This window comes from Argentina silus (genome assembly GCF_951799395.1).
Source record: "Argentina silus genome assembly, chromosome: Y".
Classification (NCBI taxonomy): domain Eukaryota; kingdom Metazoa; phylum Chordata; class Actinopteri; order Argentiniformes; family Argentinidae; genus Argentina; species Argentina silus.
The window spans coordinates 27058866-27072332 of record NC_139654.1 but is presented as its reverse complement, the minus strand read 5'-3'; the positions used below and the strand labels follow the sequence as shown (position 1 = coordinate 27072332).

General features: G+C 43.2%; 1 protein-coding gene across 1 annotated transcript; it reads left to right on the top strand.

The window, feature by feature from the left end:
* Positions 1 to 5239: 5239 nt before the first annotated feature.
* On the top strand, positions 5240 to 6385 carry LOC310824047 (general transcription factor II-I repeat domain-containing protein 2; the record flags this gene model as incomplete). Its single annotated transcript, XM_083696939.1, has 1 exon — positions 5240 to 6385. One exon carries the CDS (start codon positions 5240 to 5242, stop codon positions 6383 to 6385), a length of 1146 nt encoding a protein of 381 aa, XP_083553065.1.
* Between the last annotated feature and the right edge of the window lie 7082 nt (positions 6386 to 13467).

The following is a 13467-nucleotide window of genomic DNA, read 5'->3' as shown; positions in this document are numbered from 1 at the left end:
TAGGAGGTTTATCTGTTTTGTCCCTCCCCGATGTGCAGGTGTGAGGGGTACAGTGCGAGAAAATGTGAAATGTTTTGAATGTTTTGTAACAACATTGTGTGTGTGTGTGTGTGTGTGTGTGTGTGTGTGTGTGCATGTTTCTGTGTGTCTGTGTGTCTCTGTGTATATGCGGGTCAAATTGACCCGAACACCCTGTAAAGGACATAAATGTGTAGGGGGGGTGTAGCATGTGTACTCAATGATTTTTTTTTCTTTGACATGTTCTTCACAGTAAATAAGCCAAGGCCATGGAGTTTCAGGTTGAAAAATTGTTTCCTTGTATATTTTTTCTTCAAGTAAAAATTTAAAACGGGTCAATTTGACCCGAATACCACACAAGGGTTAATATGACAGCGGCATCCACAGATTAGTATACACCTATACAGACCTCAAATATTGCTCTAACACTTCAGCTTACCGTCCAGCCCCAAATCAATCAATTTCAATTTCAGCGGTATTCCATAAATTTACATTTACCCGAGCAGGCCTGAAATATTGATCTAATTTGGCGTTTATCGTAAGCTCTTCCGTCCGTACAGCCCTGTAATATTTATTTAATATCACAGCGTTTATCCACGGGATTTACCTTATTATTAACAATTACAGCATGCACATTTTCTGAAATCCTCAACAGCTCTAGTTCAAATCCTGAATTTGGTTCTTTATGGGTAAGACACGTGTCCACCGCGGAGGCCAAAGGTCCAGGGTGATCTATACAAATTTTCTATACTAAAAGCAGAAATTCTGCTTACTTTGTTTTTGAGCTCATTAAATTTGTATAAATTGTCCGGTCCCCTTCTCAACGATAGTTCACGAGGCGAGCCTTATTTATCCATCCTGTTCGTGATGCCAAATATGTAGTAGAATTTAAATCATGGTATTTTGAAATAACATACCGTTAACCAGAGCTGTTGATTCATTCAGAGACTTTACTCACAGAGAATGAAGCCGGGTCAGGTTTGCAAAGTTGAACCCCTTTCACTTCCGTTACCTGTCCTTTTATAAACATCACACAGGTCAACGCCCTTCATTCAAATTCCTGTCTACCTACACCAATGAACTACATTTCGTCATCCAGGGGCTACTCCCACCTGACAGGGGAGATCAATTGACCTAGGCTGTTTACAAAAGCCATCTGTCCTGGCTTTTTACAACTGTGTTTATTACTCATCTATCCTGTTTCTGCAGCTTTGATCTATTGTACTCCATTGTGTTCATACCCTCTAGTCAACCACCACTTCTGATCTCACCCCTTCTGAGATGTTCCAGGACCATCTGGTGTCCTTGTGACCTTTTCCCCTAGGTTTGGGATTACAACCCTTATATTGTCTTTAAATTTACCATACAGCCAGAGGGAGCTGACTCAGCGCTCCAGCAGCGTTTTGGAAACACTGACTGGGGTGTGTTTGCCACTCAGGCCACCCATGACTCCCACACGGACATTGATTCATATGCCTCATCTGTTTTGGACTACATCAATTCCAACATCAGCAGTGTCACCACACTCAAGCGGATCACCACTTTCCCTAATCAGAAGCCATGGATGAACAGTGAGGTCCGACTCCTGCTGAAGGCACGCGACATTGCCTTCAGATCAGGGGATGCTCGGGCCTATAGCTCATCCAGGGCTAATCTGCAGAGGGGCATCAAAAAGGCCAAGCACAACCACAAGCTGAGGATAGAGGATCACTTCAGAAACAACTCTGACCCCCGACGCATGTGGCAGGGCATCCAGGCCATCACAGACGACAAACCAACTAACACCTCACCCCTCTCCGTTGACGCCTCCCTCCCTGATGAGCTGAACCACTTCTACGGCCGCTTTGACAGGGACAACAAGGAGGTGGCCATCAAGGCTGTGCTCCCTGCGGATCACCAGCCCCTCACTCTATCTCCCACCGACGTGTGTGCGGCACTGAGCAGGACTAACGCACACAAGGCTGCTGGTCCTGATGGGATTCCCGGACGCGTCCTCAGGGCCTGCGCTGTGCAGCTGACTAAGGTTTGGACTGACATATTCAACCTGTCCCTAGCCCAAGCAGCTGTCCCCGCGTGCTTCAAAACCACCTCCATCGTGCCGGTGCCAAAACACTCCACTGCAACGAACTTAAATGACTTCCGACCAGTGGCACTCACGCCCATCATCATGAAGTGCTTCGAGAGGCTGGTCTTAGCTCAACTCAAGACCTGCCTACCACCCACACTGGACCCCTTTCAATTCGCCTACCGGCAGAACAGGAGTACAGAGGATGCCATTTCAACGGCACTTCACTCCGCCCTGTCCCACCTCGACAAGACTAACTCTTATGTGAGAATGCTGTTTATTGACTTCAGCTCAGCATTCAACACCATCATCCCCTCCAAACTGATCTCCAAACTCAGGCAACTGGGCATCAACCCCTCCCTCTGCAACTGGATTCTAGACTTCCTGACCAACGGGCCGCAGTCTGTTAGGCTTCACAACCACACCTCCTCAACCCTCACCCTGAACACCGGCGTTCCACAAGGCTGTGTGCTGAGCCCCCTCCTTTACTCCCTCTTCACCTACGACTGCACACCTGTACATGGCTCAAACACCATTGTTAAGTTTGCAGACGACACAACGGTGATCGGTCTCATCAGCAACAACGATGAGTCGGCCTACAGGGAGGAGGTCCAGCACCTAACAGTGTGGTGCAACGACAATAACCTGGCTCTCAACACCAAGAAGACCAAAGAACTCATTGTGGACTTCAGGAAGTCTAAAGCTGGCGCACACACCCCCATCCTCATCAATGAGACTGAGGTGGAGCGAGTCACCAGCTTCAAGTTTCTGGGTGTCCACATCTCTGAGGACCTCTCCTGGACCCTCACCACCTCCACCCTGATAAAGAAGGCTCACCAGCGTCTCTTCTTCCTGAGGAGACTAAAGAAGGTCCATCTGTCTCCTCAGATCCTGGTGAATTTCTACCGCTGCACCATCGAGAGTATCCTTACCAACTGTGTCACAGTATGGTATGGCAACTGCTCGGCATCGGACCGGAAAGCACTGCAGAGGGTGGTGAAAACTGCCCAACGCATCACCGGTTCCTCACTCCCCTCCATCGAGGCTGTCCAGGGCAAACGATGCTTGCGTAAGGCACGCAGCATCGTCAAGGACATTTCTCACCCCAACCATAGACTTTTCACCCCACTCCCCTCCGGGAGGCGCTACAGGTCTCTCCGCACCCGAACCAGTAGGTTCAGAGGCAGCTTCTTCCCTGCGGCTGTCACCCTACTGAACTTGAACACTGCACCGACCTGACAACCTACTACCCCTGCAACCCCCCCCCCCCCCCCCACCCGGACAATTGCACTATTGCACTATTACTCCCCTCCCCTGCTCTTACTCAATACCACTGCTCTTCTGCACATACCTGTCCATACTGTTCATAATGCACATAATGCCATATCCTTATATTTTCTTTAATACTACTGCACATACTGTACATACCTGTTTATACGGCATTCCATATTTATATTTATTCTGCTATCTACCTCACGCTACTGTTAATACATATATACTGCTAGACTGCATTACCCATACAGCTCATATGCTGCTACACTGTTCATACTGTAACTATTTATTCTGCTATAATGCTACTGTTACTCATATACTGCTATACTGCACTGCTATATTATACTGCACTACTACTGATCATATATTGCACTACCTGTAAATACTGTTCATTGCACTTTCTGCTATTTTGCACTTCTGGTTAGACGCTAACTGCATTTCGTTGTCTCTGTACTTGTACTCTGTACAATAAAGTTGAATCTAATCTAATCTAATCTTAGTCTCCACCTTCTGGGGAGTGAGAATGGAAACAAGGACATGTGTAGTAAGTGTGATCCTAGAGGAGGTCAGTGATAGAGCTACATGGAGACCTGACATGAGAATATTCACCAACACAGAGCAAATTGAATGGTCATATTGTATACAGTAGAACAACCATGCTCTAAGATGGTACTACAAGGGCCCAGAGTTATTAGATTGGTTGTTGAAGGTTGTTCTACGGTACCTTGGACCCAGTGACATGAGACCATGAAGTCTGGAACTGGAAAATCCTCTCTGAGCTCATCAGCACTGTCCGTGCATGTGTCCGTCTGAGAACGAGAGGAGAGGAGACATCAAGAAATGTTCCAGGACGATTATCACTTCAGTTAAAATAGGGAAACATTAAATATAACAGATGTCAGTCTACAGCCCCTATGTTATTTCTGTGACTGAAACATAGTAAAATAGTATTTATTTTTTCCACCTAAATCAAGCATAGCTAAGTATTTATAAGGTGAACCTGCTGTGAAGGTCTGCTGTGAAATCAATTGGATTTTTCACCATTTGGACATTCCCTTTTCAAAGTCCAACTAGGGACTGATGGTGAAAGTTAGCACAAGCTAAACCTAATCAAGCTCTAGAGCAGGGGTGTCCAAACTACGGCCCGCGGGCGGCCCGTGATCCATTTTTAATTGGCCCGCAGCAAATTCTAAAAATATACTGGAATATGGTCCACACATGAAACTTGGCTTAGCGGTATTGCATTTCTTAGTTTTAACACTAGGTGGAGCTACTGGGTTGAACAAGGCAGCTCCTCCACAAAACAAAATTAAGAAAAGAAAGATTTTGCCACGAGGTACCAAAAATGGCAGAACCAAAGAAACGCAAGATAGCAAGTGAGTGCAGAAAATTCCAGACACGGTGGCAAAATGAATACTTCTTTATGGAAGTGAAGGGGAAGTGTGTCTGTTTGATTTCCAATGAAAGTGTTGCAGTGATGAAAGAGTATAATCTACAACGACACTATGAAACCAAACATCAGACCTACACGTCCTACACTGGTGTGGAACGAGAACAGAAGGTTAAGCAAATGGCAACTAGCTTGCTAGCCTCACTAAAGTCGCAGGAATAATGTGCCTGGACAAAAGTCAGGAATTCGACAGCGTTAGCCTGTCAAGAAACACAGTTGTGCGGCGAATCGAAGACTTGTCAGCTAACGTAAAACATCAACTGTCAGATAAAGCGTGTGCTTTTGATTTCTTCTCGATTGCATGTGATGAGAGCACAGACACCACAGACACCACACAGCTGTTAATTTTTTTGAGGGGAGTTGACAATAACTTTTGGATTACGGAGGAGCTGCTTGATCTTAGCAGTCTAAAGACCACAACAACAGGTAAAGACATGTTTGAAGCTGTGTCAGATGCAATTGACAAGATGGGACTTAAATGGGACAAGCTGTGTGGAGTTACGACGGATGGGGCTCCAGCTATGACAGGCGAGCGCAAAGGAATGGCCTCTATGGTGTGCGCCAAGGTGCGGGAGAGTGGAGGTGAGGCTGTTAAAATGCACTGCATCATCCACCAAGAAGCACTCTGTGACAAGACAGTCCAGCTTGGCGATGTGATGAACACTGTTGTGAAAACGGTCAACATAATTCGAGCACGAGGACTCTACCACAGACAATTTCAAACTTTCTTAAGTGATGTTAATGCTGAATACGGGGACCTGCTCTACCATTCAGAAGTGCGCGGGCTAAGTCGCGGCTCCGTGCTTCGGTGGTTTTATTCTCTGAGATCAGAGATCGACCAGTTTTTGAAAGAGAAGGACCAATCTCTTCACCAGCTGAGTGACCCTCTATGGTTGGCTGACCTGGCGTTTTTAGTTGATCTTACTGATCACCTTAACACATTGAACAAGAGCCTACAAGGCAAAGACCAACTTGTACCGCAGCTTTACGCGCACATGAAAGCATTCTGTGTGAAGCTCAGACTCTTTGAGACACAATTACACACCTTCAATGTTGCGCACTTCCCCACACTGTCTGAAATCAAATCTGCTTTTCCAAAGGCCGATCTCTCTGATAAAAAGAGGAAATATGTGTCTATGATCACATCTCTCATGACAGAATTTTCTCAGCGCTTCCAAGATTTTTCTGTCATTGAGAAAGAAATCAAGCTGTTCGCGACTCCCTTCCTGATAAACGCAGAAGAAGTGGAAGAGAGTCTGCAATTAGAACTCATAGAAATGCAGTGTGATGATTCTCTGAAGAATCAACATCAGCTTCTCTCCTTGCCTGACTTCTACCGGAGCTTGGAAAAAGCCAAGTTTCCTCTGATGAGACGCCACGCGAAACGAATGATGAGTCTGTTCGGCTCAACATACATATGTGAGCAAACATTTTCTCTGATAACGCTGAACAAAAACAGATTGAGAACCAAAATGACCGACGACCATCTCTGTGACGTCTTTCGCATCTCAACCACCAAACTGACTCCCGACCTGCCAGCCATCCTGCAGGCCAAAGCGCAACTTCATTGCTCCCACTGACCGCAACGCTGTTCTCGTTATAGGTGAGTTCAAAATATATTACACAGTATCCATGTGTTATTAAGCCCAATTACTTAATAAATGTAGTAATTTTATGTTGATAGCATTTTTTTTAACAAATATTAGTTGATCTGTTAACAAGCCAAACAACTTATTTTCATAACAAGCTTGAAATATATATACAGTGGGGGAAATAATTATTTGATCCCCTGCTGATTTTGTTAGTTTGCCCGATTACAAAGAAATGAGCGGTCTATAATTTTTATGGTACTTTTAGTTTAACAAATAGAGATAGAATATCAACAAAGAAGTCCAGAAAAAACACATTATATAAAGTTATAAATTAATTTGCATTTGATCGAAGGAAATAAGTATTTGATCCCCTACAAACCAACAATAATTCTGGCTCATACAGACCGGTTATATGCCCATGAGGCACACAGATTAGTCCTGTCACTTTAGGAAAAGTACTCCTAATCTCTGCTTGCTATGGGTATAAAAGACACCTGTCAATAGAATCAATCTCTTCCATTCCAACCTCTCCACCACCATGGGCAAGACCAAAGAACATTCAAAGGACATCAGGTTAAGAGTTGTAGACCTGCACAAGGCTGGAATGGTCTACAAGACCATCAGCAAGAAGCTTGGTGAGAAGGAGACAACTGTTGGTGCAATTATTAGAAAATGGAAGAAATACAAAATAACCATCAATCGCCCTCGGCCTGGAGCTCCATGCAAGATCTTGCCTCGTGGGGTAAGGATGATCATGAGAAGGGTGAGGGATCAGCCCAGAACTACACGGGAGGAGCTTCGTAATGATCTCAAGGCAGCTGGGACCACAGTCACCAAGAAAACCATTGGTAACACACTACACCGTAACGGATTGAAATCTTGCAGTGCCCGCAAGGTCCCCCTGCTCAAGAAGGCACATGTACAGGCCCATCTGAAGTTTGCCAATGAACACCTAAATGATTCAGAGAAGGCTTGGGAGAAGGTGATGTGGTCAGATGAGACCAAAATTGAACTCTTTGGCATAAATTTGACTCTTCGTGTTTGGAGGGAGAGAAATGCTGAATGCTACAATCCCAAGAACACCATCCCCACCGTCAAACACGGAGGTGGAAACATTATGCTTTGGGGTTGTTTCTCTGCTAAGGGTACAGGACGACTTCACTGTATTGAGGGGCCAATGGACGGGGCCATGTACCATAAGATCTTGGACGAGAACCTCCTTCCCTCAGCCAGAGCCCTGAGGATGGGTCGTGGATGGGTCTTCCAGCATGACAACGACCCAAAACATACGGCCAAGGCAACAAAGGAGTGGCTCAAGAAGAAGCACACTAAGGTCATGGAGTGGCCTAGCTAGTCTCCAGACCTTAATCCTATCGAAAATTTGTGGAGGGAGCTGAAGCTTCGAGTTGCCAAGCAAAAGCCTTGAAACCTTCAGGATTTGGAGAGGATCTGTAAAGAGGAGTGGACCAAAATCCCTCCTGAGATGTGTGCAAACCTGGTGACCAACTATAAGAAACGTCTGACTTCTGTGCTTGCCAGCAAGGGTTTCTCCACCAAGTACTAAGTCATGTTTTGCTTGGGGATCAAATATTTATTTCCTTCGATCAAATGCAAATTAATTTATAACTTTATATAATGTGTTTTTTCTGGACTTCTTTGTTGATATTCTGTCTCTATTTGTTAAAATAAAAGTACCATAAAAATTATAGACCGCTCATTTCTTTGTAATCTGGCAAACAACAAAATCAGCAGGGGATCAAATAATTATTTCCCCCACTGTATTTCCAAAGGTGCTATTGACATGACATTTTCACCAGATGTTGGTAACAACCCAAGTAATCCATACATACAAAGAAACAAAAAAAAATACCTTCAGAAATGAAGTTGTGTGTAATAATGTGAAATGACATAGGGAAAAAGTATTGAACACAGGAAGAAAGGGAGGTGCAAAAAGGCATGGAAAGCCAAGACAACAATTGAAATCTATCAGTAATTAAAAAGCAATCCAGCCCCTTGTCAGTGCAAATTAATATCAGCTGGTTCAGTCCCAACTGATGGCCTACAAAAAGGTGTCATTGCCAAGGTGTCACAGAAGACACATCTCATGATGGGTAAAAGCAAAGAGCTGTCTCAAGACCTTCGCAACCTAATTGTTGCAAGACATAACGATGGCATTGGTTACAGGCGCATTTCTAAGCTTCTGAATGTTCCAGTGAGCACTGTTGGGGCCATAATACGGAAGTGGAAAGACAATCATTTCACCATAAATTTGCCTCGATCAGGTGCTCCTCGCAAGATTTCTGACAGAGGAGTGAAAAGAATAATCAGAAGAGTTGTCCAAGAGCCAAGGACCACTTGTGGAGAGCTTCAAAAAGACCTGGAATTAGCAGGTACTGTTGTCTCAAAGAAAACAGTAAGTAATGCACTCCACCGCCATAGCCTGTATGCACGCTCACCACGCAAGACTCCATTGCTGAAAAAAAAGCATGTTGAAGCTCGTTTAAAGTTTGCTGCACAACATTTGGAAAAGCCAGTGAAATATTGGGAGAATATAGTGTGGTCAGATGAGAGCAAAATTGAACTGTTTGGATGCCATAATACACACCATGTTTGGAGGAGAAATGGCAATGCACATCACCCTAAAAACACCATACCAACAGTGAAGTTTGGAGGTGGGAACATCATGGTGTGGGGCTGCTTTTCAGCAAATGGTACTGGCAAACTTCACATAATTGAAGGAAGGATGAATGGGCAAATTTACCGAGACATTCTTGACCAACATCTGCTGCCATCTACCAGGATGATGAAGATGAAACGAGGGTGGACATTTCAGCAAGACAATGATCCCAAACACACAGCCAAGGAAACTCTCAATTGGTTTCAAAGAAAGAATGAAGATCAAGATTCATAGAAGAGGCCCACGGAACCTTCAAGATTTGAAGACTGTTTGTGTGGAAGAACGGGCCAAAATCACACCAGATCAATGCATGCGACTAGTTTCTCCATACAGGAGGCGTCTTGAAGCTGTCCTTACCAACAAAGGCTTTTGTACAAAGTATTAAATAAATATCAGTAAGCGTGTTCAATACTTTTTCCCTGTGTCATTTCACATTATTACACATAACTTAATTTCTGAACGTATTTTTTTTGGTTTCTTATAAATATATGTACTGAGAAAAATGGTTCTTGTTTGGCAAATATTCAACACAGCGCCAGCTCTAATACTATCGAAGTGAATACGCACCGACCAACGCGGACGGATGATCACGGCGAGGGAAATCATCAGTGGATGAAATGTTTTCGCTGACTGGCGGCGCAAGAGTGTGGGGGGTGGAGCTCCGCTGTTTGAGGCGAAAAAAGACATGGTTCCCAGAGGAATAAAAACTAAATAAAAATGAAATATCACAGTGTTCCTAACAAAACAAAGAACCCAAAACCATTTCAATGGAAACGATCAGAGTTTACCTTGGAACGTAGCGGACGGATGAGCGCGGATTTGGATGTTAAACACAGCGCCCGCTCCAATACTATAGAAGTGAATACGCACCTACCAACGTGATGGAAGAAAGAGGGCGAGGGGTCCAATGTTTAACACAAAAAAAGACAGGCTTCTCTGCAAAATGAAAATAAAATAAAAATTAAATATCCCCGTGTTCCTCTCAAGGAACCCAAAAGCATTTCAATGGGAATGATCGGAGTTTACCTTGGAACGTAACGGACGGATGAGCGCGGCTTTGGAATTGTTCAAAACAGCGCCCGCTCTAACATGATCAAAGAGAATACGCACCTACCAACGTGTTGGCAGGAAGTAGCGAGAGATGTCCACTGTTTGTGGCGAAAAAAGACAGGGTTCCAAGCGGAAAAATAAATAAAAATGAGTTCCTCACAAAACAAGGAACATAAAACAATTTCAATGGAAACCATCAGAGTTTCCCTTCGAATGTTAAACACAGTGCCCGCTCCAATACTGTAGAAGTGAATACGCACCTACCAACGTGATGGAAGAAAGAGGGCGGGGGGTCCAAAGTTTAAGGCAAAAAAAGACAGGCTTCTCTGCAAAAGGAAAATAAAATAAAAATTAAATATCCCCGTGTTCCTCTCAAGGAACCCAAAACCATTTCAATGGAAACGATCGGAGTTTCCCTTCTAATGTAGCGGACGCATGAGCGCGGTTTGGCAAATATTCAAAACAGCGCCAGCTCTAATACTATCGAAGAGAATACGCACCGACCAACGCGGACGGATGATCACGGCGAGGGAAATCATCAGTGGATGAAATGTTTTCGCTGACTGGCGGCGCAAGGGTGTGGGTTGGGTGGAGCTCCGCTGTTTGAGGCGAAAAATGACAAGGTTCCCAGAGGAATAAAAAAATAAATGCCTTTATGCACCTGACACCATAAACAAAGTACCTTCTGGAAAAATAAACTTCTTCTAATCCAAGCCAGCTCTGTGATATTCTAGAAGGTCAGAGTTTAGCAGTTAGCACAGTAACATTGTTGCGAAGAGGTTTGATGAGTAAGTAAGAAACCTTCCAAAAAAAAAGTATAAATATGATCAGTCTTTTTTCTGATAAAATAGTTTTTTTGTTTAACAGTACCACTTTGTCTGTTTTTCCATTTTCTTGAAGCATCTGCACTCGATTTCCAGCCAGCATCATAGTCATGACAGTGAAAGTGTCCAAACAGGTGACATGAAAAAATATCAAGATGAAGAAGATACTAGCGAAAGAAAACAAAAACATGGAGAGGAAAAACTGTCTGTGGAGTATAAGGCAGCTATTAAAGAGAATGACAACATTTGGATGAACTTTCGTTCATCTTGGTCTAATAATGGAAATAGTCTAGTCGTGGTGTGGGCCAGGAGTGACTGCAACCTATAATAAGCCTTCTTTACTTTGCTACAGCCATCGCTGGCTGACATTGTCATTCACTGCCATCAACGGAAATCAATGTTTCCCACATTATATTTCATGCCAACGTCAATCAAAAGTAACCTCAAACCAAGTACTGTAACAAAGTGATGAAGGCTTATCAAAGGTTACAGATGCATAGTCTTGAACCAAAATAAGAAAAACATACAATAATGATTGAATGGGTGGACTATGGCTTTAAAAGACCCAGAAAACAACCAAAATATCGTATGATGAAAAGAAAGAGATTCCCCAGACTGATGAAGAATAATGGACAGATGCCAAAAATAGAAATGAGACATTTTGTTTAATATACTGTGAAGAGGAGGATCAGGTGAAAGTAATAACGGGAGTGGAGAAAACAAGGGAACAAAGCTTTAGTCACAGTGAAAAGGTAATTAGTGAACAGGAGAGAAGTGCCATCACACTTACTTGAGATTTTTTGATCATTTTGAGTTACAATTCTAGTGTTTCTTTTTTGTTCATCTGGTTCACTTTCTTACCTCTGTATCTATCTACAGTTTTCCCGTCTTTTCCAAGGGTAAACAGACCCGAGTTCAATACCCAACAGCCTTGGCAGAGTAGACAGCGAACACAATGCAAAGGTGGGCTAATGGAAAACTGTTTTGATAGATTCAACAGTTTAGATTGTAGATTCATTGATAGGTTGGTTGATTGATTTACAATGAGCAGGACCTTTCCCTTTATGTTCCTTCCTCAGATGTCTATCCACAGCTGGACAATGGTAATTTGCTGAAATGAACTGTGGATTAACAGTCAGGAGAATTCAAAAGGTAAGAGGAGACTAACAACAAAAATATGTATAAAAAGTAGCTTGAGTAGAAAAAATGTGAAACAATAAGCCTACAACAAAAACCAAGTCACCAGCGTGGCTGAAGCCATAATTATTTTGAATGGCCATATCAAGTATTCATTCAGTAAGACGAGTTATGGTTTATAATGTTTGGAGAGCACACACATACACTCACCGGCCACTTTATTAGGTACACCTTGCTAGTACCGGGTTGGACCCCCTTTTGCCTTCAGAACTGCCTTAATTCTTTGTGGCATAGATTCAACAAGGTGCTGGAAACATTCCTCAGAGACTTTGGTCCATATTGACATGATAGCATCACGCAGTTGCTGCAGATTTGTAGGCTGCACCTCCATGATGTGAATCTCCCGTTCCACCACATCCTGCTGGAAGTAGCCATCAGAAGATGGGTACACTGTGGTCATAAAGGGATGGACATGGTCAGCAGCAATACTCAGGTAGGCTGTGGCGACAAAGAAACAAACATCTGTTAATACTTATAGACACCTGCTCTGTCCTCATACATAGCTGAACACCTCTAAACACCTCCCAAGAGTCTGGAGACAGAATGTCAGTCTGACTTCAGGTTTATTGATTTAGAAAGAGTGAAACTGAGAAAGAGAAACAATAATCAATGATATGGTTTCACATCCACACATTGCCTTGCCATACATCACAGAGATGATCTAACAAAGAAATAGCGACATATAGCTACAATGTGTTGCATTAACATTGAAATATAGTATCCTCTCTAAGCTAACATAACCAAGAATACCCAATGTGTTCTTATATAATGCTAGTATGGTCTCACATGAAGAAATAAAAGGTAAGTTTACATAATCACCATGAAAGCCAATAGTACAAGCTAAACTAGCATCTAACACAAACACTTGTCTACAGTGGGATATTACTGAGATCCTCGCCACAGATGTATGATGCAACAATACACAGGTAAAGATCATTTTATGCCACGTCCTACACATTTGGGGTAGTCAATAGTCCTAGGAGAAGCACACCTGTTAACCATCTCAATGCCTCTCCTTTCAGTCATAGGGTTAGGGTAGGAGTTTCTCATAGAAGTCTGTCTGTGTGTGGTAATGCTGATCTGCACTGTGACTGCAGCCTTTTAGGAAGTGAATAGGTTGGTTTCACATACACTAAAATATGTGTACTTAAAGTAATCTTGTCTGTCTACAAGAGGGCAGCATATCATCATTTCAGATCTGCGATCAATGAAGGGGCTCAACAGTTTAAATAAATCATATTAATATCTATTGTTAAAGTTGAAGGGTTCTCCCTCGACAGACTCTCTCTCAATGTGAAGAATTACTTTGATGTATTTGAAAA